Below are 27,722 nucleotides of genomic sequence, written 5' to 3'. Positions count from 1 at the left end.
CTAAAGATAAGAATTCAAAAATGTTACAAAAAAAAGTCTTGAGACTAGTCTAGCTTGAGACTACACATGGCAGTGTTAAATCCCATTCAGCCTGATGAGAGTGACTCCCAGCAGCACTGAGCTCAGTGGGGGGTTGTAAACATTTACACTAAGAGCCTGTCCAGTGCACATGGTTGGTGCTTGCCAGGCACCTCGGTATCGAATGTTGTGTTGCATATTTTGTCATTCAGGCCTGTCCCGAAATTGTAGGAATCACACCATCAATTTATGAAGGAGCCATCCAAATGTGACAACAGGCTTATGCTAAATGGAGAAAATAGAGCTAAACATTGTTAAAACACCCCTAGACCCACATGGTAGAGAGTGCTCGGCGGAGAGCTGCTATGCTCCCCGCTGTGAACTGGGAAAGTGATGTTGGTGGGCTTCCTTCTCCATGAGGGCCGCATCGTTCTTGGGCCCCGATTTGAAGCCTTTTTGAAGTCTGTTTCCTGCAGCACCGTGCCAACATTAATGTTTCCACAAAAGCAAAAATGCTAAATCAAATGAATACACTATACTATGCTATTCCACATTGACTCCTGAATTTCCCCCAGGAAATTTTAAAAATCATCATTATAGGTGCCATTTACTATATATGCCTTAAAAGCTTCTGCTGTTTTTGTTTTATACAAAATGGTTAGAATGACGTGTCAGTGAAAAATAATAATTGTCGGCTTTCTCCCCCCCCAATGAAACGTGAAATATCTCGCCTGTAATATTAATGTGCACATAAGTATTTGTTACATTTCTGCATCAGAGGAAAGAATGAAAAGGAAAGAAAAAAACTATTGAATCCATTTGGGATCAGTCCTTTATTGTTTCAAAACTCTAGCTTTTACAATACAGTAATTTATTGTTACATGTGATTTGATGGGTAATATACAATGTCTCCCGATAATGAAACACAGTCACAAAGTATTCCTTTCTACATATCAATATTCTATGATAGTGAGAAGTTTGTGCTGATATATTTACTTAGTTCTGACAGCTCAATTAACTTCCCTTTTCAAATCAACAAAAGCATTGTTTTGAAAGTGCATTTCAAGGATTGCAAAGACGACTGTTTCCATTAGTCAGTCATAATGTACATTTCAGTATTGACACAGGGCCATACTGTTTTGTGAGTAACAAACAGCATTAACTACATTTCCAACTACAACATTTATCTGGATAAGTAAATCAAAGAAAATATATCAATATGCATGCCATGAACATTCCTCCATAAACATTTATAATAAATGTATATTTTTCATTTAATTATGCTGATAATGACAGTATTTTCCACAAAAGGACAAATGCTGATAATGAGAACTAATATTGAACATCCAAATTTCGTTTAATTTTACATACAGGTCAGATGGCATTATGCCACAGTGTATAGGGCATTGCCCTAATAAGTTTAATAGCATTTGGTCCACAATAACAAATCTGGGTTTAAAAGAACAAAAAAAGTGATAGCAGGTGGGATTTTAAAATAAAATGCAAAACAATATGATGGCGATCTTAATTCTTTCCATTTTTTAGGTCTTTCGATTTTCAAGTTATGAGTTATGATGTGATGTTTCTGTTCAAAAATTAAACTATATAAATATACATTTTAGCTCATTACTTGGCTATTATACTTTTCTATTCCATGGAACAGCTTTCACTCTGTAGAACTTGGTTCCTAAAGGAACCTTGAATCTGTTCTGGGCCTGAAAAAGGAGAGGAAGAGAAGGAAAGAGAGATCATTACAAGAAACAAGGAAGGTTCAAACTTTGTACTTAATTGTAAGAACATTACTGACATGACTTTAAAAAAATCCAACTCTGATTTTTTTTAAAAAATTATTTAAAAAAAAGACACTTATAGGCCTACAGTTGAAACTGTAAGTAAAACAGGGTTAAATATTAATCGAATATGTAAACTAAAAGTATTTTTAGTACTTAAGTACCTTTTTTGCTTGGCAATACTCCTTCTCCATCACCTTTCCAAGCACCCACGGCCGTCTTGAGGTCCCTGATGCTAAACAAGAAAACAAATCGCATCGTTAAATAAACGTGAAAATGTTCACCAATTCTATGTGTAAAATAAAGCCAACAAGCATCAGTAGCAAGAACAAAGATTAAACTACATTTTATTTTAGCACCCATGTACACAGCACACAAAGCTCTCATGTTTGATTACTATATATATATATAAAATCAGAAAACAATCAGTCGTGCCTTTTTATTTTATTATTAAAAAAGAAATGTGTAAAATAAATTTCAACGATACAACGCTAAACTCAAAAGGGTTTGATGAAGCTGACCTGGTTTGAGGTCCAGTGCAGTAAGAGACTCAGAATGGAGGAAGTAGAGGGTGGGACCAACTGTGAAGAGCACGTAGTTGTCATGCCTTTCATCCAAGATGATTAGAACCAAATCGCCTACCTGGAAACTGAAACATTAAAAAGAACAATAAAGAGACCAAATGATGATGAAACCAAATTGCAAAATGAAAACACAAAAGAAAATACATTAACGGTAATCATATGTGTATAATTATACCTACATACATAATAATGTACATAATAATGACAGAAAAACCACACACACACCAACAAGGACATGTTAAGGCCCTGTGTGCTTTGTTTTTTTAAATTCACTTACTCTCTGATGGCGATTTTGTCTGAATGCCGTGATGACACAGACGACATGCTCTGAGACATCTACACAGAAGAAAAGGGCAACATTACTCATGTTATCAAAGCAAAATTAATAATATTAACAAGAACTGACTTCCACTGGGGATTATTAAATCATTTGTCTGTGACATAGGCTTTGAACTCTCATACTTTTACCACCTGACAGAATTATATCATAATCTAAACTATACCAGTCTTCGAGTTATGCAATATTAGTATTGACTAAATCTTTTCACACCAGAAAAGTACATTTTTGACATTTGTATTAGTATACAAGTTTGTGCTTCACTAAAATTCACCCCCTTGTACATTTCAATGATCCTCTTCCTAAAGACTCGTTTTTATTCACTGAGCTCGCTGGCCTCCTGGGTCAGGATTTTACTCTTTGATGCTAGTGCCACCTGGTGGAGAAATTGTTTCATAGCCTATAATGAAAATGATAAACTGACCAGTCTTTGACTGAGACGCTTGTTTTCTTCTTCCTTCATGTGCAAAGTCTGCAACATACAGTAAATGAATTAGTCAGACATGCCTACACAAACAAACTCTTATCCAGTCAGATGCAATGATAAAGATGCAGCATGTTTAATTACCCTCTCAAGTAAGATTATCCGCTGTTTCTCCTCTGACATCATAGTATCACTACAAAAAAAACAACAACAAAAATTAACAAGATGCAGTATACAAAAGGTAAAACTAAATAAATAAATCATAACATTTTTTGACTTGTTGACTAGGCGCTTCTTAATATTAAGAATTTAAAAAATTATTTATTTATTTTAACTTACACTCTCGGTTCCTAGCCTCCCTTCCTTGGACTGTCAAATGTCTCTTCTGTTCGTCCATTTTTGGCTAGTTTATACAGTTGGCTCTCGAAACACAACACAAAAGTCTGTTTCTCTGGCTCGCAATCAATTTGACGGCATCTAAACAAAACTCACTGTCTATGAAGGAAACCTTTTTAGGTTTCACTATGGATTTGTTTGAGATTAACATGTTGGTGCAATAAAATCCACGTACTGCTCTGATCAACTGCACCTGACAATATGGGATGATTTTACTGTGTACATTCTTGTGAACACTGTCATTCCCCTGACTTTATGGACTTTTTTGAGTTTAGATAGTGCAGATTCATCTGTCATGTCATTTGAGCCCTGGTTCTCATTAATAGTAATGAGCTTTGTGAGGTTTGGCCAGTTTGATGCAGACGTTACTGTCTGCTTTCAAAGTAAATGTGAGCTCAACGATGAAATAAAAAATGCACACATAAAAGTGGTCAGAACGGCCATCCAGGGAGCAATCTCAGTGAAGCAGGAGCTGCAAGCTATGCATCACTACGCCAGGAGATGACCTTGAAGGGGATATACTGTTAAAATTTTAACCAGGGATAGTTTATCCAAACTTCTGGACTTACATTACATTGTGCATCACAGATTCCACAAAAACTATTATGTATAGAATAACCAAAATTCTGTGCATTCCTTTTACATGGACCTCTCTATAAACTGTGGCTACAAGATCATGCACAGGTGAGCAGGTTTCTTACATATTTTGCAAATGTTTTTTGAAATATAAAGTGTGGAGTAAGGATAAACACATTGTCCAAATGCAGCCCACACAGGTGTTAACCAGGTGAGGTTAGGATAGGATAACCGGTTAGGATACCCGTCTAAGCACCATGTGTGCTACTCTGATTTTTCTTTCCCCATGAGCAGTCATAGTGTCGGGCACATAATCACGTGGACGTATTTCAGACTCTAAAGACAATGTTTATTTTAGAGTAGATGCTTACTGGACGGTCACCATGCTGGCTTCCACTGCTGAATCAACATGTTCGTCATCTCGAATGGCTGCCACAGAGGCCAATCTGTCAGTTTCAGTGAGGGGCTCAGAAGAACAAGCCCCAGCAACGGGCAGAGCTCTAGCTGCTGCTGCTCCGGCTTCTGAGGCATCTTGAGCTGAGGGGTTAGGGTTGAAGAAGGCAGAGGACACCAGTGCAGTGCTGCGCAAACGGTTGAGCTCCTCTTCCAAATGTTTCTTTTCCTGCATCACACTAGCCCGGTCCTCAGACAGTTTCTCTATCAGAGCTGGAATAAAAGTATAAATAAAAATCACTGACAAACACAAAATAACATTATTTTTGACAAAAGCCTAAAAATGAATATTATCGCAGTGAGAACAAGCGAACAGGACAAGTAATGAATATTCATGAGGTGCTACCATGATGTCTCATTTCCAAAATTGTAAGAAATGTGGACAGTACACACTCACCTTTATCTTTCTCCTGCTGCTGGGTAACTTTATGCAACTTCTCCGTGAGATCACTGATGATCTGCTCCTTTTTCATCTTCTCTCGTGTTAGAACTGTGTTGAAATTTGTCTGGATAAAAAGATTAATAATAATTATTATTAACATTTTAGAAATTTGAAAACAAGCTTAACAACCATTTTAGTGAGAACAGAGCATTTACATCAAAGCACAAATTATTTCATTTTTAATTGCCAATTTCTGAGGACACAGATCAGCATGCAGCCATGGGAGTTACAGTTGTTTTGTTAGCTTTTACTCCTAGTATTTTAATATTTTTGTATTGTACATCCATGTATTACACCAGACAGTAAATAACAAAATAACAAAAGAAATCAAACTGTCTTATCAGGTTCAACTACAAAGGGAGGTGTAGCAAAGTGAGGTGAGATGTCCCCAATTTTTTTTTTCGTAAACAGTAAATGAAATAATACAAAATCTATAGCACAGTAAAATAAATGTCTATCCACATATGAAGCGATCTGCTCATCGTCCATAGCATTGTAGCTAGTTGGTCCCTAGAGGAAAATCCAGACTCTGGTTTCCTGGGTGATCCTGAAAAATATTTTATGACCTGTAAAATGTAAACAGTGTCATTCATCCAGTTGCAAATTTATTAGTCATCCCTACTTTTACTTAGGAAGGTGGGGAAAAAAAGACAGAAAACTAAAGGTAGGTTTTAAAAAATTGATGAGATCTGACCCTTAAGTACTGAATACTCAGTACTCAAGGGTTGTAAGGTCAATACTGAAACTTTTGATGGCATGTTGAAGGCTTTTGTCTATAGGGAGGATGAACTGTATTTAAAATATTTCACACTACCATAACACTATACTGACAAGCACTTTTTCTACTGGTAATATTTCTCCATGGCAGCCTGCCATGCTAAAATCTTTGCTGCCAAACAAGAAGCGTTGTGCATATATAAAGAAATTGGGTCACCGTGCATCGCTTGTAGCTGACAGCTGGACACTATAGTGGACATTTTAAGCTAAGGTTCACTGGTAACCCTCTTATACATCCCCCGCACTGTCATGTCAGTCAATGGTATCTCTTTGCTCCCACTGTTTGCAGCAATAATTGCTCTCCTCAAAACTGACAGTAGTTTAAATAGGCATCCACCCCTCTTTGCACAGCTAAAGGTTATTTAGCCTGTCAGTGCTGCAAGTCTGTGGTAATCAAATTGCCGCTAGTTTCTTCCTTTGTGTATGCTGCTTCCAGCTGAGTTAGTTTAGGTCTTATCCCCTTCACAAACAGCTTTTTCCATTTACAACACACTTTATGACTGACTAAATGAAGATGGCCACTGCTAATTGCATTCACTCTCCTATGGCCAAGGAAACACGCTAGTGCTACTACTACTATTCCCATTCATCGACATACACAGAGTCTATGAACAGTTTTGCAGATTGTTTACTACATGTTATAGCTGTTTGCTGTCGCCTGGGTGCAGTGTCACAAACAAGCGGTCTGTGGGCTACTCTTGGTAATGCTCTTGTTGGTCTTCAGCCAACTATCTGGTCTTTAAGTGATGACGTATGAACCCTGCTTCCAGGTCCAAACTACTCTGCGTTTATTAAGGCTGTTTTTAACATGTTTTAATTCCTTGTATCTTGTTCTATTTAATCTGGACAAGACCCTAAAAAAGGGCAGTGATCACTGTCGGCCTCTCTCTCAGGTTTTATTACCACTATTCATTTTAACGCTCAGTTTTTAAAATCATACAATGTAACTACTGCCCAGCCCATGCTGCAGTATATTATTGACTAACCTCATATTGTGGATGGATTATCTCAGTTGTTCTCCTGACAGCATCCTGCCATGCAATCACATTTGTCCCTAACCATTGCGTTAATTTTTATCGACTGGAAAAAAGTTAGCATTCATCCTCCGGATTCACTGTGTTTATATTATGCTAACATAGCTGTGTTGCTAGCATTCACGTAGTACATCATTATATACAAGCTAGTTCAACTTCAGTAACACTACACACGTCACTGCTGTTTAGTTTTCTGTCTTCATTTATGTCAGAAGTGATAGCAGAGCTGTACATCTTAATTTGTTTCAGAAATCTCTCAGTCAGAACCTGGTATATTACATTTAGATGGAAACTAGCAACCTAACTCCCTGCTAATTTCTAACTCCGTTAAATTTCAGAAATTCTGTTTTCATGGATGCCTGGATGTTAAACTTAATTGTTACACCTGGTAGAGCAGCCACACCAATCATTTTATTACAGATGAAATAATTTAGAGAGTTTTTCATCTCTTAGTGATGTCGCAGTGTTTGTTTGACTTACATCACTGAAGAGTTTGGACTCAGAAACGCCTAATAACGTCAGACTTAAAGACCGCGTAGAGGAGCAAAGTTAGAAAATACAAGAGAGCTGAATTGTGTTAAATAAATTCTACTGCATCTACTGCAGTGACTGTCTGTGTGTGATGATCTTTGATGGGGTTTTTTCCCCCACAGTTCCCCCATTTATTATGAACTCCGCTGTTGCTCTCTTTTCTGTTCCAGCTTGCTTTTCAACCAGCAGGCATTCAACCTATGCACAGCATCATCCACGTTCAGTCACATGCGGTTGGATTTTTGGAAGACTGCACACAAGAATGTTAGCATAGGTCCGCACTCCACCCCGTGTAGACAAATATCAACAAAAGCAGAACCCTAAAATAAGCTTAAGGAGAGCAAATACAAACCTGCTGCTCTGCAATAAGTGATGTTTTGATGTTCTGTATCTCCTCATTCTTCTTTTTCTCCATGAGCTCCATCTGTGCCTGCAGAGAGGCCCTTTCCTGTTGCAGACGCTCTTGTAGTGCTGAGTCTAGAGACAGAGGTGCTCCAGCATCTGCACGTCCGTCAGCATGCAGGGACAACCCTTCATCACTGAAAGGCACATAGCAAACAAAGTTATCAACTTAAACTACTTAAAACTAACCATGAAAAACACTTTAACTGAAATAAATATAGATAATAGAAATCCAGAGGCTACGATGTCTGGCCACAATATTACACTTTATTACTGTACTTTTCCTAACTTATTACATCTTAAATTCTGAAAAAACGACCTATATAATAATAATAATAATAATAATAACATTAAAATTAATACTAAAAGGAATGTTAAACTAACCTAAGCACAGGAAACTGTGGAAACTAAACTGAAAACCCAAATTTAAAACTAAAAACAACTTACAGAAAATGCAAAATCATAATACCTCTAACAAAAACATTAATCAGCCAAGTGATGAACCTGTAACTGTGAAAATAATGTGAAGAAACATGAAGAGCACACTTGTTTTGGATTAAACATTTACCTTTTTGAGGACCGGACCTCATGAAGCTCATTTTCAAGTTGTCTAATCTTGCCTAAGAGTCTCTTCTCCATCTCCTCTTTCTCATGCTCTAAGTCTTTAAAGCCATCTGGTGCTGCAGCCTCAGTGGCCTTTTCTTTCTCTAAATGTTTCTCAAATGCAAGTCTGTCCTGCTCTACTTTTTGCGAAAGCAGGTCATTTCCTTGCTGCAAACTGCTGATAACAGTCCTCAACTCCTGCTCCCGTTCTTGGAAACTATTCAGTTGCTTTTCTTTTTCTTCACAGACAGCAGCCAGTTGCTGATCTAATTCCTCTTTAAGTTTCCGATGCTGTTCAGCGTGGTTCCTCTCAGCCTCCTGGGCTTGCTGCTGCAGGGAAGAGAGCTTGTTGCTCAACAAAATAGTCTCCTCTTCGTGTCTGTCAACAAGCTCGGAGATGCAGTGGTCCTTCTCAATCCTCATGAGAGTCCTGAGCTCTGCTAGGTCCACTTCATACTCTTCATTCTTTAGCTGAAGCTCTTTTTTGACAACTGCCAGTTCTTCACCAAGAACTTTGGTCTGAGCCTCTATTTGGGATTTGACAGCCTCTTCCTGCTGTATCCTGGACTCTTCAAACAAGCGCTTTAACTCTTCTGTCTCTGATTCTTTGAGGGCTAACTCCACCTCTAACTTGCAGCGGAGTTCTGCAAGCTCAGCTATCCGAGCCTCCAAGTCCTTGACCTGACTGTCCTTCTCTTTTATAGCAGTGGCATGGTGATCAGCTGCCTCGCTTAACTTAACACTATTTTCAACAGCAAGATTTTCCAGAGCCTCTTGGTTACCCTTGGTCAGTGTCTCCATTTCTGCCTTGTGTTCATGCTTCATTCTGTCCTCCAACTCTTTTAAATTGTTCTGTGCAACAACTTCCAGCTCCTGTCGGATCTTCTGCTGACTGCGTTCAATCTCAAAGTGCAGATTCTCAAGCTGAGTGGCCAAAGAGTCTCTTGAGGCTGCAAGCTTCTTATTTTCTTCAGCTTGATCACTGATAATCTGTTCCAGGTTGGTGATCTTATCAGTCTGAATACCATCCGTTTGAATCCATCGCTCTCTCTCATTCTCAAGCTGAGTCAGTTCCTTCTCCTTGCGCTCCATAAGCCCTTCGAGCTCCAGCATTGCACGCTGAACATCTCTAACAATATTCTGGTTTACTTGGTTTTCCTCGGTTAGTGTCTTTACCTCCTTCTCAAAGTCCTGCCGTATGGCCAGAAGCTCACTTTGATGCTGCTCCTTCAACGCTTGTTCATGGGTCTGGCGGATGCTGTCCACAATATTGTGCACCTCTGTGCTCATACTACGCAGAACAAAGCCAAAGTCATGTTGTTCTTTAAATACTAGACCTCGTAAATGACACAGGTCATCCTTTACATTTCTTAAGCTGGAATGGGACTCCTCTGCAGCACTTCGATACCTCTCAATAACTTGCTGAAGAACAGCGATCTTTGAGTTCTCTCTCTCTAGTATTGTGGTATCTTGCATTCGCTTGTTATCAATAGCATTAATGACTGAAGAATACAAAGATTCCACCATCATTTCAGGGCTAGTAGGATCACTGATAGGGTTTGGAGAGGTCAAGTTCTCTTCAATCACAAACTCGTTGACAGCAGACATGAAGTCTGATTCAGGGCTTTCTGCCAGAGAATCTAAATCAAGGGATCCCTGCTGTAGGACTGGATCCATGTTTGGATGGCCAATGGTTTCAAAGTCAAATGTTTGTGCATCAATGCTGTCTGGCGATAAGTCCTCTAGAGGAGCTGGGACAGGAACATGAAGGGGTTGGCAGCTGGGGCCCTGAAGGCTGAGAGAGGAAGGAGTTTTGGGCGACACCGCTGTTGTGGTAGCAGGCATTTCAGACTGAGGAGACAATGTAGTTGATCTGTGGGCACTCTGACTACAAAATGCCTAGGGACAAAAAAACAAACACCCAAGATTTAAATAAATATATTCTTAAAGTTGGAGTTTAATCTTAATACGAAAAGAGAAATTATACATTATTACAAAAAAAGAAAGAAAAAAATTAGAAAATGCTTGACCTAAAGTTACACCTCAGTATTGTTTGCTTTTTGATAGCTGTTCTAAGTTATGTGTTCATTTCAGACTAGGACAGCAAATACATATATGTGTAATATAACCAAGGTAAATCATTACCCTTTGTTCACTTAGCAGGTCAGTAATCGTCTGTGACATCTCGTCCACGCTCTGCGCAGCTTGGACCAGCTGGTGAAGTGTCTCTATGTGGTGATTTAAGGGCTCAAAGTTGCACACTGTGGGAAGCCTGCAGAAAAAGTTTTTTTTGTAAACAAACAACAAGCAAACAAGGACATATTGGTAAAAAACTATGTTGTGAATTTCTTCCGTTTAAAAAGACTGCTTAGAAGGTCTTAAACTTGATGCCATTAAGAGATAACGGAATAAATTTAGGCCACTTTTCACACCAAGAATCTGTTCAAGAAAGCAAACTGAGTCTAAAGCTGAAACTTATTTCTTGAATTGATTAACTTAATCAAGGATTAAACAGTTGTTAAGAGTTAGGCTGATCAACTCCAAGTATGTTCCCTTTTAGTTAAGAGAGTACATGGCAAATGAAAAAAAGGCATAATTAACAGAGTTCTGAGACCATGATCACTACAGTAATGGGTAAATAAAGAGCAAAGCCTTAATTCAGTAGAATTAAAACTGTGAACTATGTGATACATGAAACTATGTATCACTGCAGTGACGAATGCAACTGACGGCAACTGAAAATAAAAATAAAGCTCAAACAATACTTTAGATCGTTTACTTATAGATAATCATATCGGATCTTTACTTTATAGTCTTACCAAGTTATAATAATTCTGGTTATTAGCACTTAATTATAGTCTGACTTTTAAAATTAACTTTTTAATATCTAGTTTAAACTGAAATATTTTGCTCTACAGTATTAGAGAGCCTGCATTTCAAAGTGCAATCTGCATAAAATGTTGTAAGACCACATTCAGACTATATTCAGGTTATTCACATAATCTCTATCATAAAGGACAATAAACAACTCCAACTATGACATACTTAGTTCCCAAGTAAAACCAACCACAACATGTCCCATGATTTATTCATTATTCAGTTTCTTACATATCTAAAGTTTTTTATATCTTTATTGTGTTATTTATTTAAATAAACCAAAGATAAATGTATTTAAATAAACCAACAAACAGTGCCAGGGAACTGGTTGGACACCAAACAGCTTATTTTGATAACAAACCATAAATTCAGTTATGTTAACTATTGGTAGTTAACAAATAGTTTTTCCATTTTTTCTCAAAAAACCCCATTTAATGATATTTAAAGCCACTCTAATGATTCAGGACAGTGACTTACATGAGGAAAGGCTGCACCTCAACAGGACAACAAGATTTCAAGTACTGCAGGTCCTCAAGTGAGATGTCTGGAAGTTCATCATCAAACCTTCTTGGCCTTCGGGTCTATAGCCAATTAAGAACCATGAAAAAATAGACTGTCAAACAGTGTGAAACAATAGTGCTAACAAAGAAAAAGTGATACACACAATAATTCAATCAAACACGATACAAACTTACACAAAATGATGTTGGAGGCCATGAATCAAGTCCTCTAAACAACCGATTTCGGAGAAAAGACTTTCCTAAATAATAAATAAAACAGTAACTGGGTCAAAATTCTGTTCTTACGTGGAATTGGTGTGTTATTTAATCAGAGTTTCTCAAAAACACTTACGAAAGAGTTTCCCAAAGGATTCCCGTTTAAATTTCTCTGCCTCATACAGTTGTTTTCCATCCTTGACAAGTGCATTGGCCCACTGAAAAGATTTAAGAAAAATTAAATTAAGATTATGCAATAAATTAATAATTATGTTTCAAAAACATTTTCACAAGAAGATTACATTCCTTAACATCGTTTTAATGTTATTTAGATTTGAGCATTTAGACATAATTTAATGGAAGGCTTGCAGGCACTCTTCAAAAAAAGCCAATATGTATGCAGTGTCCGTCAAAACGAGCAGTTACATTTTTAGCCTAAAACTACACCAATCAGAGGAGCAATCTTTCAAGCAATTCCCAAAACATAAAGTATTAACTTCTATTCTTTCTTGTCACTGTGAAATAATAAAGACCAGAAATTAAGCTTAACTGAAGGAAAGTTTCATCAAAGTCATCAAAAATCTGTCTTATTAGTCAAACCTTCTCAGAGCTAAGCACCCTTTTTGCACCTTTACCATAGACAGTACATTGCTTGGACACAAGTCACACACCTTTAGCTGTCATAACATATCACAAATTAGGCATTATTTTCTTTTCCTGCTGCTGCCAACACAGCACACCACAAATGGCCAGATGTTTGAAAATTGGACACATCTAGACACTTCATAGCTGATTACAGTATCTTAATTCCCCCTTTTAGCGCAGGCTGCCCAATGGTTGCAGCTTTGTGTTGATAATGTTATTTCTTACACACTTGAAACAGAGATGAATTCTCACAACAAAACCTCCAAAGACCATCCATCCATTCATTTCCCTCATCATATTTAATTCAGGATTGGGTCATCAGTCCATTGCAGGGCTAACACACAGTGACAGACCACCATTCACATCTTTATAATTTTGAATAACCAATTAATATAAAGAGATAACTTTTTAGGAAGTGTAAGTACCCAGATGGAACTCACACAGAATATTCTTAAAAGAAAACCTTTCTTTAGACTATATCTGTGGTTTTAAGTACTTTATACTATTTTTCATTATATGATTTCATACATGTACATTGTCATTTCTGTAAATCTTATTGAGATGACTGTTTTTTTAAATTGCTACATCTGAATGCATGATTAGTTTCTAATAACAGTACTGACCTCTCTGTAGTGGCGCATGAACATTTTTCTCCTGACTACCTCTACGACTGCCAAGCAGTACATCTGGGGCACGGTACTGAGGGCCTCCACCACCCTCACTCTTTCCATTAGCTCGGTTAGAAGTCTGAATAGAGCCTGAAGCTTCTCTGCATCCTGGTCTGCATGAAGCATCACGTAGCAGCACCATCTAAAATTATTCCAATCATTAGAATTTGAAAACATAATTCTCATAATCACATTTTTTTAAACATGTATTAAATACAGCAAGGTACAATTCATTAAACACAGTCAGGATTAGGGCTGTTCGATATAACGATATATATCGGATGACGATATAAAAACGTCTATCGTTTCATTTTACGCTATCGTTTGTTTCGTGGTGTCGCAAAATAAACTGTTTACGGCAATATTTTTTCATCGTTTTGATGATCACTGTAGTGGCTATATTAATTTCTTAAAGTTCTCTCTTTCTCTTATATTTAATATAATCACACTACAGACGGACAAGCGACTGTTTTTATGCGTTGTGGTTAGCAACAACAATGGTAAAACCATCGCGTGTCTGCTTGTTTATTTTCCATATAAACCTTTCACAATAAAGCTCAAGATCCTGTTGAGACTTTTCAAAATAAACTGAATCACGTGAAAGAGTATGCAGAGTATTCACAGATGAGAAGCGAAAAAGAGCTGTCAGGTGCTAAAAAATAAACCTTAGACTCAAACGTTAGAACAGGCTTTTCCCCGCAGCACGATGTGTAATAAACGCTCACAAAGAAAACGGCGGTCATTACAACTTATGTCTAAAAATGTATAGTTTCATACATCATTAAAACACTCGACTCCAGGTACACGACACCCAGCTGGAAACACTTCACGGAAGTCGAGCTGCCCGAGATTCACAGAATTTACAGAAAATGTAAAATTTTTGTAATTTATGTCATTATCAGACGATAGATGTCTTATATGAGATTTTGGTCATATCGCACATCCCTAGTCAGGATCAGCAATTAATATGGAAGAAGAAATGGTTTCCGGTTTTACTTAAGTCTGACTTGAAGGTTGTTTGCTAGCTCTTGTTTGGCAGTGGTGCACTTCTTTTTAATTTCCAGCAGCTTTCTGTGGTTGTTCAGCATGATCATCAGCTGGTTGGTGTGACTCATACACAAATCAGGCAGAACAGATGTATCCTTCAGGTTTTCAGCCCGCTTCTGATTGGCCAAAAATCCCTGGAAGCAAAAACATGTGAGCACAATTCATAACACAACAAAAAGCAGAGAAAACTATTTAATACTGCTTTTCTTTGCTTACCTGAGCAAGTTCTTTCTGTTCATTCACCAACTTCTTGCAGCTTGCAAGCATTTGGTCTAGAGCATACAACCTGTCTTCAAGCCCTTTGATGGATTTCATGTTTTGATTATCTAGCTTGGAAATTGTGTCATGACATTCTGTTAGGAAAGGCTGAATGATCCGCGGGTCAAGCTGAAAGACACAAAATCAAAGTCAAACCTCTTATTCCAATTTAACACAGCACATTTAAAAATCTACCAAGACCTTTTTACAAATAGATCAATGACTTACCCTATTGATGGAGTCAAAACATTTCCTTACAACCGATTCCACATCATTGGGCCTGTCCTGGACGTTGATCCAATCTAATAATGTAACATTGAACACGGACGGGTTGGTGAGCTCTGGTGTGTCATCATCTAATAGTGCAGCTCTCAGGCCACCACTGTCAGTCATTTCATTTGATTCCTGGTCCTCAGCTGGCTCACAAGTGACTGTCCCTGAAGCGGAGAAGGATGCTGATGACTTGGAGGGCATCTGTGTTTCAGTTGTGCAGAGCACAGAGTCAGTCGATTTTTCTTCTTCCGTCTCATCTGAATCCTTTGCAGGGGTTGAGCTGGACTTCTCCATGCTCTCTCTGTAACTCTGACGTGTTAAACATTCCAGCAGAGGTATCTTGGCCATTACTGAAACTGCTGTCCCTAACCTGCAATTATAACAAAAGGTGAGTTGAGACTTGTCTTGATGCATGCTCAATCAATCATCCAGGTAAGTAAATCCCAAAAGGTTGATTCTAGTTTCAATCTTTGTGCAAATGTACTGTTTACAAGGTTGGAGAAACCTGCAGTCAGCTGAGACTGAAGAAGGCACTTGTATGAGTGACGAAACATTTCTCCGACTGAAAACACTACATCCAGATGATCAGAATCAACCTTCTTGTGAGTTGAGACTTGTTCAATTTCTTTACTATTTTATTTGTTTTTAAAAAATAACATTATAACTACATTATTTAAAATGGTTCTTCTAGCATATTCTCTGTAGACTTATTTACCAATAAAAACACAATATTTTGCATTTTAGGGTTAAACTTATTGAAAAAGATCAGCAAAGCAACACTTACTTACATTACACAGTTACACAGTAACACTTACTTTGTAAGTTTCACTTTGATTTCCTCCAGATCATGCTGATAATTTGTATAAGCTGTGTTGAATTTTATAAGCAACTTCTGATAAGATAGGGTGCAGTCATCCAGATTTGCCATTATAGCAGCCCAGCCTTGGTGTTGAAGGTGTTCATCATGAACCAAACGTTCACAGAAAGAGCAAAGTTTGTTGGCAACTTCAAACATTTCCTGGAGGGATTAACAAATATTTAAGTCAACATTAGAACATTTTCAGAGTATTCTACAGATGATTGATTAGTTATTATTTTTTGTAATGAAATTCAGTTGAAAAACATTTCATGGCAAATACATTCAAAAACTTTTTTCAGGCCAAGGTAAAAAAAAAAAATGCTGTTAACTACCAGAGCAAGTTGTGTTCGAGAGGCAACAGTGTGAAAGACAGCTGGCATCAAAAGAGACTCCTCCACCTTGACCTGAATCTCACTCTCAATTGAGAAGGTGGTTTTGGGGATCGTTGGATCCCGGTCAGACAAGATCATCTCTTTGTTGAACAGGAATATAGGATTGGTTTCCTAAAGATAAAAATAACAGTGTTTAGAGCATTATATATATTCAAGGAAATAAAATCAACACTTAAACTGAAAAACTCACAGTGCCAGCACTGTAGCTGCAGACCCGTCTCTCTGCAGCCATACATTCTCCTCCATTAACAACAAGGACTTGATGTGGAATTGCAATTTTATATTTGGCTTGGATGGCATGTTTGAGCTCCTGTACACTGAGAAAAGGGAAAACACTTTTTAGGTCACACTAAGCAAGGCGTACTGACCACTGTTTCAAATTAATATTACAATGCCAGCTTCTTACGTTTGGACAGCAAGGTCAGTATCAAATGTCAGTGTGCTGCCATTGTTGACCTGGAACACATACAACTTCATGTTTGATCTCCCAGAGTTCTTCCCTCTTGCCTGTCTTGTTCATTTAGTCACTCACCACAACCCTGCAAAATTACACAATAACGCATAAAATGTAGTTGAGAACAGACAATAAAAACATCCCTGAAATCATTAAATTGAATTATATATTCCTCTTGATTGTATTTATTTCTCCTGTTTATTATTTATACCTGCTGTCTTACCATTAATATTTTATCCCTGCAAAGTTGGTGTGGAGCACCCATAATTTTGTTGTGCATGTACAATGACAACAAAGGGCTATTCTATTCTATTCTGAAGACAAGTAATGGTGCCATTTATTCAGAGCACAAAACTACTTGATTAATATTTATATTATACTGATATTATACTGTTACACCGCATGTTATAAGTAGTTATAACAATATACTTTACAGAGTCTATAGAGTGTGCTTATGCAGTACAGTCATATAAATTAACTCAACAACAAAAAGGCAATATAACTACATTTTACTTTTCTAAAGACAGCCCGTGCATTGTTTCCTACCGAATAATTAGCCTGGTAGCTGAGTCACTACACGGTAGGCTGGGCTATTAGCTAGTTGTTTGGTAACCAGATAGTGACCCAACATATTATTCTAACCAAAGACACAATCTGTCTTTTGAAACTACCTGAAGTAGTAGATTCTTCACACAGGTTTGCGTTTATTCTGAAATTAATAATGCAAAATGGGCTGCGCTAATTAAAGTTGAAGATAGAACAAAAATAGTTAGCGCTATGTTAGCCGTTACAACGATAAACAACTTAAAAGCCACACTGCTTTCAGAATTGCTTGTCTGTTAATTGTCTTTAACAACGTTAACGGTTTGTATATCTGCGGGGCCTCCAGTCCTTTAGAGATACTCCGGTACCGGGGTTCATGTTTGCTATTTTTATGTCTACTGAAAACACTCAACCGCTGTTAGTAACCTCCGGGCCTCCAGTCCGTCATCATAAACACCGATGAAGTGGTCACCAACAGCTGCTAGCAGGCTAGCTAGTCAATAATAACCCGTTGACTAACTGGCTATTAGCTAAAACGAGCTAGCGCAGGATAGTCAACACTAACGACGATAAATTTGACAAATTTAGAACCATAAACCAGAGGAATTACAATCATTAGTTTGGATTTATAATTTATGAGAATGAGATATCATGTTGGATTTTTAAAATAAACGATGTCTTTAGTCTTACCTCACTTTGCTCATCTCCCTCTTCTCGCTCTTGGCTTCGCCTTGGCGAGCTGGCTAGCTAAAAAGCTAGCACTCTAGCTAGCTAGCTAACCCGTTTTGGATTGGCATACATAGAGCTAGCTTAGCAAGCCCCTCAGCTAACGTTGGGTATACTAAACCAGAGAAGAATAACTGACAGTCATAATTAGTTCCACAAAGTAAGCATGCTTCAGTATAATAACGTTCTAATTTGGCAAACTCCAGCCGTAATGGTGTAGCACACGGACTAAACCACTAGTTGTTTATCTCAGGTGGCTACCTACGCTAACACCCTCTCTAGTAGCTGTGCTTGTTTTGTTGTTGTCATCTGCGGATGGGAAGTCCGCGAACGACTCGTTCATCCGTTTCGACTCAAAGCATTCAGAGTTCAGTCACAAGCCGAGTAACTCCAGTGTTTCAGACTGAGGACTGACTCTTTTCAAATAATAAATTAATAATAATAATAATTATTATTATTACCTTTAACAAATTTATACTAAAACTGAACATTTTATTATCACCACAGAAGTATTTTCAGCACAAAAATAACCTTTTTTCTTAAAGTAACTTATTCAATGGCCTTATCACAGTACTTCTTGTGTATTTTTTTCTATAATTTTCAAAGTTAAATTTTTTCATATTTAAATTTGAAATGATGAGGAACTTTTGCTTCATTTCTTTTATGTATTTACTTATGTTTGGCTTACCATGCTGTCTTTTTTGTTGTAAAATCATGCTATCAAAAGTTTTAATGAAAAAAGACAGTTTTATAAATACAGTTTTACTATTTAATTACTTTATTGTGCTGTTTTTAATGCAATATTTTACTTGTTTCCACCACTTAAAAATAAATAAATAATTCAATAAATAAATAATTGTCAGGCAGAGGCGAGTCAAAAATGTAATTTATTGTCTCAAAATGTCAAGTTAGGTATATATTTCTATATTTATATGGAATTAATAAAATGAACGAATGAATAAACCAAAATGTGCATCTTTACTGAATAGTTTTAAAAAGTATGCTCTCAACCTACTGCTAAATTTTCCATCAGTATGCATTCGTCACTGCACTTTTCCAGGTGTATTCTGGGAAAAAACGGGGGAAAAAACCCCAATCTGCTGCAACATGAGAAGGGGTGTGGTTAAGGCTGCAGTGTGTGCATGATACTGCTGCAAAGAAAAGGTAGTTTGGGGATTAAGTTTATCACCAACTCCGATGGAAGATAAGACTTTATAGAACACCGTCTTACATAACATCTGAACATAATCAGAAAATCAATAAATAATACAGTAAACACAGCTTGTTTTTATGCGCCTTTAAGAAGCGGGAAAAGAAAAAGCAAAGGAACAGACTTTGTCCACCATTTAGTCAAATCGTTTTTTCCTTGATTGCGTATTTTATTGTTTTGAATGCTGCTGATCACACTCTGTGGACAGCAGTCTGTGATGATTCATCCCATTTTCTATCTTTACCCAATTTCTTTATTTTTTAAAACAACCGTAATAAAAAGAAGACATATTAGTTATGCAATGTTTAACATTTTTACTCTCCAATGACGATGAGATGAAAGCCTTATATAAGTATACAATTTCTGTTCATTTCACAAAGATATTTGAGTTAGTCAGCTAACAGTAGTCCTTGTTTCATGCTAACAGTTAGTGATGCACAATATAAGCAACGGTTTATTGAAATTAGTTGCCAGTATGCATTAAAAAAAATCTGATACAGGCACCTCCAACCAAACTGTGCTGCATCATTTCTGTTACATTTTTTTAAATGTATAAATTCTCATTTTGAAGAATAAACTCTGTAATCTCTGTGACGTTTTGTAAGAGAAATGCCCACTAGAGGTCGCCATATCACAGGACTTTTTTTTCAACCAAACAATATGTTGAAAACATGTTATCACCTTTCACACAGCCATGCAGTGCTTCAGTTTAAATCAGGTTTTCTCCCTGCAATGTCACTGGATCGCAGACCATCATAACCTCAGATAATGACTATACACTTTAAGGGTGAGCAGAATTTCTCCAGTGTAAATGAGACACAGTTATTTGTACTGTTTAACATTACAAGTTTTGACAATAGAGAATTTTTTTTTTATTTGGGAATGATTTAACCCACGTAAACCCAGTCTGGTTATTTGCTAAAATTGAAAAACATTAAAAATGAGCATAGACATCATTTTTACATTGTTTTATATTATTATTCTAAGGTAAATATCAATGTCCAAATAAAACAGATAAAAGCACATGATCCCTTTTTGAGATGTTAAATAAAACGCCAAACAGAAGTTTGGGTTACAGTAATGTACAAACACACAAGTTTCTCAGATTTGCAGAAATTAATTTTGCAAGTAAAAACTTTTTAAAAGCATTACAACAACCATAAAAGGATCAATCCATTTTGTTCTGCTTCCAGTTCGGAGTGGCAGGAGCCTATCCCAGCTGCCATAGGGCAAGAGAGAGGGCACACCCGGGACAGGTTGCCAAGCTGTTGTAGGGCTAGCATAGAGAGACAGACAACTATTCACAACTGTTGGCAATTTAGAATAACCAGTTGCCTAACTGCATTTTTGTACTGTAAGAGGAAGAGGGAGTATACAGAGATTCCACACAAAAATAGGGAGAACATGAAAACTCCACACAGAAAAGCCCAGGCCAGATGGTTGATTCAAACCCAGGACCTGCTTCCTGCAAGGCAACAGTGCAAAACCATTCTGCCATTGTGCCTACTGCATGCTTTATAGATTATTACTCCTACATATTACAGAATCATCTTGACGTTTTCTCAAATTGAAGTGTGTTACATTGGGTGTCACCACATGCTATAAGAAAACAGACAGATTTATGTGCTGCAACATGAAACCTGGATTTTGAATACATTTATATTTTTTATAGCAATACTCATTAGAAAGCTTGTAGCTTAAATGTGCTGACTGGCAAAACAATTCAATACCAAGTTAGGATTTTTTGTTGTTGTTGTAAATAAACTCTATTAAAATAATGACCTTCATTCATTGGTGTTAATTACTGTGTTTGAAATGGTTTTTATAACTAGAAACTTGCAGTGAAAGGGCAAACAATGGGACTTTGTGAATATGTGGAAGCCATATATGGATATTTTAGGAAGTGGAGGTGAAGGACATTTATGAAAAAGAAGGAAAAGTAGAAGGGAAGGAAGGGAAAATCTTGTCTATCCTATCCCATTGTATTTTTGTATTACTGTGAGAATTATGCTCATTTCTACATTTGAATGTGATGTAGGCAGGTTTGATGTATGGATGGATGTGTGAATGAGAGGGTGTTCAACATTTGTTTGTATTGTACTATAAAAAATTTCAATAAAAATATATGGAAAAAAAAAGAAACTTGCACTGGAATAAAAAAAAAGAATCCTCCAAAATATCCAGCAAGGTCATTGTGCTAGTCCAAGCTCAGCTATCTTAAATCTCTGCGAGGCACGTGCTCACCAAGGCCAGACGATGTCTTCGCTCCACTGGTTACATCCTTAGATGGTAGTTAAAACTGATGTGTTTGGACGGTACCCAAGAAGGTCCAAACTTAAATGAGAGTCACGTCTTTCTCCAGCAATTACTTCAATTAGCTCATGAAATGATGTCAACTCATGTGCATACTAATAACTCATTAAGCTGTGCATTCAAATTCCGTCTCTTCTCTTAGAAATTCACGTGAAAGATTCATGATGTCTGTGATGTTATTTGTATTCATTTCAGTGTGATTTTTAAATGTCAAACCATCTCTATGTGTCATGGTCGTTTTGAGTTTTGGCAAGGTTTAAGGGTTTTGTAGTTTTGATTATTTTTGTATTTAGTGTTGTTGACATCCTGGCTTTGTGTTATAGAATTATGATTATGTTCTGTGCCTTCAATTGATTAGAAGTTGTTTATCTCTGTTTGTGTTCCCTTTCTGTTCCCTTGGTCTTCTCTCTGTGTTTTGTTTTCTCTCTCTATGTGAAGCTTGTGTGTCTTTATCTTGGTCTCGGTGTTTGTTCCTTCCTGTTTTATTTTGGTGGTCCCTTGTCCTGTGCATTTTGTTCAGTTTTGCTGCCTCTGTCTCTTTAGTCTGTGATCTCTCATCAATCTGTGTATAGACTGTCTCAGTCTCGCTTTGCCCATAGTGTAGTTTAGTATTGAAGTTCCATTGTCTCTTAGTTTGTATTTGTATTCCAAGTTTTTCCCCTGAGGCTTAGCAATAAAGCTCATTCATGTGTTTTGAGTCCTACATTTGGGTCCAACCCTGCCTGCCACACAGCCATCCCTAACACTATGAGGCTTGGAGACTACCTAGGCTATTCCATGACCTTAATGTTTTTATTATTTAGACACTCTTTTATTCCCTCCGTGGTATGTTTTGGGTCATTGTCATGCTGGATGATCATCCACAATCCATCTTTAGTATTCTGGTTGAGGGGAAAAGGTTCTTGTCCAAGATTTTATGGTACATGACCCCATCCACTGGCCCCTCAATACTGTGAAGTCATCCTGTACCCTAAACAGAAAAACAGCCCCAAAACATAATGTTTATGCCTCTGTGCTTGACTGTACTTTGAGTCATTTGTCTTCCTCCAAACACAGCAGCTAGATTTTGGTTTCATCTGACCGCAGCACTTTCTCTGAATCATTTAGATGTTCACTGGCAAAGTTAAAGCAGGCGTGTAGATTTCTTGAGCAGGAGTGCTTCAAGATTTCAATCTATTGCAATTAGGTGTGTTATCAGTAATGTTCTTGGTGACTGTGGTTCCAATTGCCTTCAGATAATCAACAAGCTCCTCCCATTTAGTTTTGAGCTAATCCACTAACTTTTTTTTTTTTTTTCGGTTGCTACAAACGGGACAGACATGACTGGGGGATAGGACAGGGAGAAAGAATGAAAGAAAGAGAGGGAGAGAAAGAAAAACAGAGGGGAGAAGAGACGGTGAGAAAGGGAGGAAGAAAGAAAGAAAATCAAACAGAACACCTGGATCACCTGTATGGAGAAAAAAAAAACAGAAGAGAAAACAAACAAAAAAAGAGCAACATAATAAATACAGCACCATCACAATAAACTAGCTAGGAGCAGATAACAGTAGATACTAAATATTAAACGCTATTGTGCAGCACGCAAGCTAGACAGTGCACAATGTGCTTTGAGGCAGCAGTCAAGAAAGGTGTAGTCCGCGTCTGTGATAACCCGTGTGTACACCTGTGTGGATCAGCATGCTTGTATTACAAAGGTTTCTCCATGTAACAATCTGCTAGGGAGTGTGGGGAGCCATAGCCCCCACAGGGCATGAAGCAGGTATGGAGGAGATCCAGGCCCCAGACATCCAGAGGCCCCAGAGTACGAGGACCCGAGGACAACCACCAAAGGGGGGGAACCGTGCCACCCTCCTGGGAAGAGCTGAGTAGAGCCCCAAACAAGAGGTCACCCAGCAGCTACGGAGCAGAGGCCAGAGGGGGTTGCAGTGGTGTGCCCGCGGGCTCTGCCGGCAGCCAGCTGTGCCAGAGAGGACCGAGCTTCAGGTCCAGAGGCCAGAGGCCTGAGGGCACCCCACCCCCCGGAAGGGGCCCAGCCGGGCCACAGGCGCCAGGCCCCGCCAATTGGCCACCAGGAGTGAGCCGGTACATACATGAGCGCCCAGCCCCAGTCGACAAGAACCACCAACACACCAACGTCTGAGGGCATCAGCCACCGGCAGGGAGTGTGGTGAGGGGAGATAGGCCTCCGTACTTTGGAGGGCCTGAGATGTACCCAGAGAGGTTGAGTCTAAGAGCCAACCTGACATATAGACACAGACGAACAGGCGCACGGGGACACAAACGTGCATTCCCACCCCATATACACAACCAAATACTCGGCACTCACCCAACGTGTAGACAGACACAAATAGACACTGCACAGACAGTCACACTCCCCAAACATACTCTATATCCCAGGTCCAGGTACCCCCGCCCCCAGAGGGGCAAGCCGCACCTAGACCCAGGAGATGTAACCCTTCTCTCTGGGGTGGAGGCAAGCGGACCACCTCCTTATCTGCAGTAGCAGGGAGGCCCCGCATCCCAGACCCCAATCTGACGGCCAGCACCTCCTCCCAGCCCCCCAGCCCTGACGGCTAACAGAACCGGGGTGAGTGAAGACCCCAAACCTCCCTCCGGCCGCTCATATGTAGTGTTGCTGTGTGCTGTTCTAAAGTGCATTTAAAACACAGGAGAGCATGGTTCCTGCTTCCTATCAGAGAGCAGCACGGCTCCTCCCTAAAACCCTCAGTGTCTATATGCATTTAAAATTGAGGGTAGGGCACCAGCACCAGAGGTGGGTTGGAATACACCGACCATCCTCTGGATGCTGTTCCACTAATTTTCTTATGATCACGCACCCCTCATGAGTCAAGATCTTGCATGGAGCTCCAGACTGAGGTTGTTTGATGGTTATTTTATATTTCTTATTTCTGAATAATCATACCAACAGTGTACCTTCTCTCTGAGTTTCCTGATGACTGTCTCATAGCTATTCCAGCCTTGTGCAGGTCTACAATCTTGTCCCTGACATCCTTTAATAGGGTTTTCATCTTGCCCATAGTGGTGGAGAGGTTGCAATGGAGGAAAGTGATTCTGTGGACAGCTTTGGTTTATACACCTAATGAGTTGAGATCAGGCAGACAGTCATTCTGTCTCTGGCTTGGTTGCAGGGAACCAAATATTTGACTTAATGACATAAAAATCAATTCATAACTTTTTTTGTTCTGTTTTTTTTTTGTTTTTGTTTTTTTTGTGGTTCTGTTCAACCTTACTGCTTTCATTGGAATTAGGGTGACTAGAGGGCAAGTATCAGCCAAGTGCTGCTAATGAAATCAACTTCATTATCCAATTATCAGCAACTGTGAGAACTTGTATAAAAGCAAAGGTTTTAGCATTCAAGTGTGCTTTAACAATGCTGCACTGTTCCCTGAAGTTGACGTCACAGTAAGGTCAGTCAAGGCTAACAGGCAGGTCGGACTCAGGCACAGGACTTGGAAGGTCACCGTTAAATGCGTTTATTTATATTGAATAGATATTTACACAATGCAGAAGGGGAATAGCCCTCCAGTTGGGTCCAGGAAGGAGGGGAATCCATTCATCCAACATTTACAGGCAATACACTCTTAATCTCAGAGTTAGGATCACCACACTCCAGCGAAAGGAATCCAGGGGTCTGTACAGAGGACCCACAGTAGCCAGAGACACAAAAGCAAAGACCTAACTAGGTAGTTCAATAATCTAGCAAACAATGACCCTTAGCCACTACCTTAAGTAGTAGCTGCTTCATGAGATCATCGTCACAGATGTGATTGGCCAAAGCAAGAAACCCGCAATGAGTCCCATCCACAACACAGACAGAAACAAACGAGCACAGACAAAGAAGAGACTAGAGAAAACCAAGGGAGAGAGACAGAAAGCCAGGGAGGACTGAGGGACCATGACACTTAGACTGTACAATGCTTCAAAAACCCAAGACCTACATTTCAGACTCTACAAGCCCGAATCAGCAAGTTAAATATTTAGCTTCTTCTCTCTAAATAAAACATAGCAATACAGCTTAAATTTACAAAGTTGTATCTGTACAAACCATGAGATTTTGAGAATAATGTTCTTTCAACAGAAGAGACAAGACCGAAATGGAGATGTTTGGCCTTAATGCACAGCGCCATGTTTGGAGAAAACCAAACACAGCCTATCAGGACAAACACCTTATTGATGGGTGGGAAAAAAGAGAAAAAGAATCAAGATATTCCATTATTAAAATTCAGACCTCAACCTGAATAAAACACTGTGCTGGGATCTTAAGAGAGCTGTGCATAAATGAATACCTACAAAAAACCCTCCGTGTCAGTGTGAGAGTCTGATAAAGTTATACAGAAAATGATTACTCAAAGTTATTTCTGCTGAAGGTGGATCAATAAGGTACTGAATCATGGTGTGTATTTAGTTTTTCACAGAGGAGATGCCAGGTCAGAACACAGATAACCAGCTAAGATAGAAACAAAGACAAAGTTCACTATGACGTATTTGGCTTATACGTGACCACAATGGTTTTATGCACCACATCATGAATGAAGGTTGAATGAGGGGGTGTGACTGGCACTTCACACTCAGACTTAACACAAATTTATCATTGCTTCACACATTTTGACATTTGAACTTACTAAATTAAACAATATCTATTTATACTGTGTATGCAGAAATATAAAATATTGCTGCGAAAATATGCAGGAAATCAGTGACTGAAATTATTTAGCTAATAAGTATGAAAGCTTCCCTGCATTTAGCTAGCAGGATGTTAGTTCCTATGACTCCACAGCACAGCTGCTATCCGCAGTGTGTAAAACAATGGGTATATTATGTGATCAATATTAATATAACTTCATTACAGTGTGCATGGTGCATTGCTAGAAAATGTTTTATAGTGCTAATTTAAAAGTGGCTCCATCTTGTCTTGTCAACAAATTGATCAGCATTCCTGTGCAGGCTCTGAAATAGTTTTATAGCTACGTGGTTTTAGATCTAAACCCTATGGCTTAGACCACAAGAACGTCTTACTGATGTGGGTGAAACTTAGCTGGAAGCAAAAAATTAGATCCTAATCTTGCAAGTAAAAATGAAAATCAATAATTCAGAAGGTTTTATACATAGAGCTTGACTATTCTAATATTCATGGTAGCTCCAATTGCAGTGGGGCAGCTCTCTGAGACTCTTGCAGATCATTTGGAGTGAGGAATGAAGGAATTCAGCGAGGGGATTTATCTAATCAGTTCAACTTATGCAGTACTGTGAAACAATATAAACTCAATATTTAACTAATTTCAGAAAATGGCTTTATTCAAACTCAAAAAAGGTCACGGGTAGTGTTATACACTGAGTTTCTATTCCTCTTAATCTTTATTTGTGTACTATAGGTGGACATTTGTGCTTCTGCTCACCCTGAACTTGTATAACAGTCAATAAAGAAGTAAAATGCAGAGATATTGCTGTAAATGTTTACATTTTGCACATTCTGATTGTGAGAAATGGCCTCGCTGTTTAATAAGACACACTTGGTGCCCTGTTGTATAATGCAGTTATTATTAAGTAGACTTTTGCCAAAAAGGAAAGCCTTGCAGGAGGCTTGTTCTTGTGTCATCTCCCTTATAACACAAATTGCTTGGATGAAAAGATGCAAGGCAAATAGCAGTGCCAGCCACAGAGTGAGTCCATACATTCTAAGCCAAAGAATAACCTGCATAATTCATGTAATCAAAAAGGGAAGTTAGCCAACTGCATAGCGCTGAGTGAATATCAATCTATTTTCAGTTCCACCAAATTTAACATGTTGCTCCCTGCTGCTTTATATTTATCAAAAGTGCTTATCAACAAGCAGGGCAGGTAATTGTCATCATTATGCTAGTGCGGAAACGGAACATTGTTATGAAATGAACCGACGAGTGACAAGTAGATTAAACAATCATTGTTGCTATAAATGTCGTTTACACCAAAATGGAGTGTAACAGGATGGGCATAATAATGTGTGCTGAGGAGTTCCATATTTGGTCAACAGATGGTGGCAGAAGGCTGAAGATAACACATGTGCAGTAAAAAGAAGCATCTAGGCTTTTACCCCCCGCCCCGCCTCATTTTAATCATGTATTATAATCTATTACAGCGGATTTCTGGGAAATACTGTTAGTATCTTTAGAGAGATTCTTAAAATTTACTGAGGTTTTCCTCATCAATGTGAGGACCCAGCTGAAGCAAGTTGTTCTGTTGGAAAAACATAATTCATCATGAAACTCATAATAATGATCCTAATCTTCAAAACAGCAGGTTGCTCTCGCTGTTGAATTTATAATTGCTGAGACATGATCCTGCTGCTGCGAAGAACAAAAAGTTATGTGTCATAC

The 27,722-nt window shown here is 38.4% G+C and overlaps 1 protein-coding gene across 2 annotated transcripts; it reads right to left on the bottom strand.

The window, feature by feature from the left end:
* Positions 1-832: 832 nt before the first annotated feature.
* rb1cc1 (RB1-inducible coiled-coil 1) lies at positions 833-18,152 on the bottom strand. Of its 2 annotated transcripts, none has more exons than XM_085141533.1 (23): positions 17,790-18,152; positions 16,509-16,641; positions 16,293-16,419; positions 16,043-16,213; positions 15,667-15,869; positions 14,807-15,221; positions 14,537-14,707; positions 14,270-14,454; positions 13,229-13,415; positions 12,097-12,178; positions 11,940-12,004; positions 11,722-11,825; positions 10,513-10,639; positions 8,333-10,266; positions 7,715-7,901; positions 4,976-5,084; positions 4,497-4,791; positions 3,298-3,346; positions 3,154-3,201; positions 2,670-2,728; positions 2,330-2,457; positions 1,973-2,043; positions 833-1,733 (listed from the first exon to the last, which is right to left on the bottom strand). In XM_085141533.1, the coding sequence occupies exons 2-23, from the start codon at positions 16,577-16,579 to the stop codon at positions 1,656-1,658; spliced, it is 4,866 nt and encodes a 1,621-aa protein (XP_084997659.1). In that variant the 5' UTR covers positions 16,580-16,641; positions 17,790-18,152; the 3' UTR covers positions 833-1,655. The 2 variants fall into 2 exon arrangements, with proteins under 2 accessions (XP_084997659.1, XP_084997661.1); XM_085141535.1 differs by lacking the exon at positions 17,790-18,152 and adding an exon at positions 17,228-17,710.
* Between the last annotated feature and the right edge of the window lie 9,570 nt (positions 18,153-27,722).

The sequence above is a fragment of the Neolamprologus multifasciatus genome, chromosome 18, assembly GCF_963576455.1.
Source record: "Neolamprologus multifasciatus chromosome 18, fNeoMul1.2, whole genome shotgun sequence".
NCBI classification, from domain to species: Eukaryota; Metazoa; Chordata; class Actinopteri; order Cichliformes; family Cichlidae; genus Neolamprologus; species Neolamprologus multifasciatus.
This window is presented reverse-complemented; position numbering and strand designations above follow the sequence as displayed.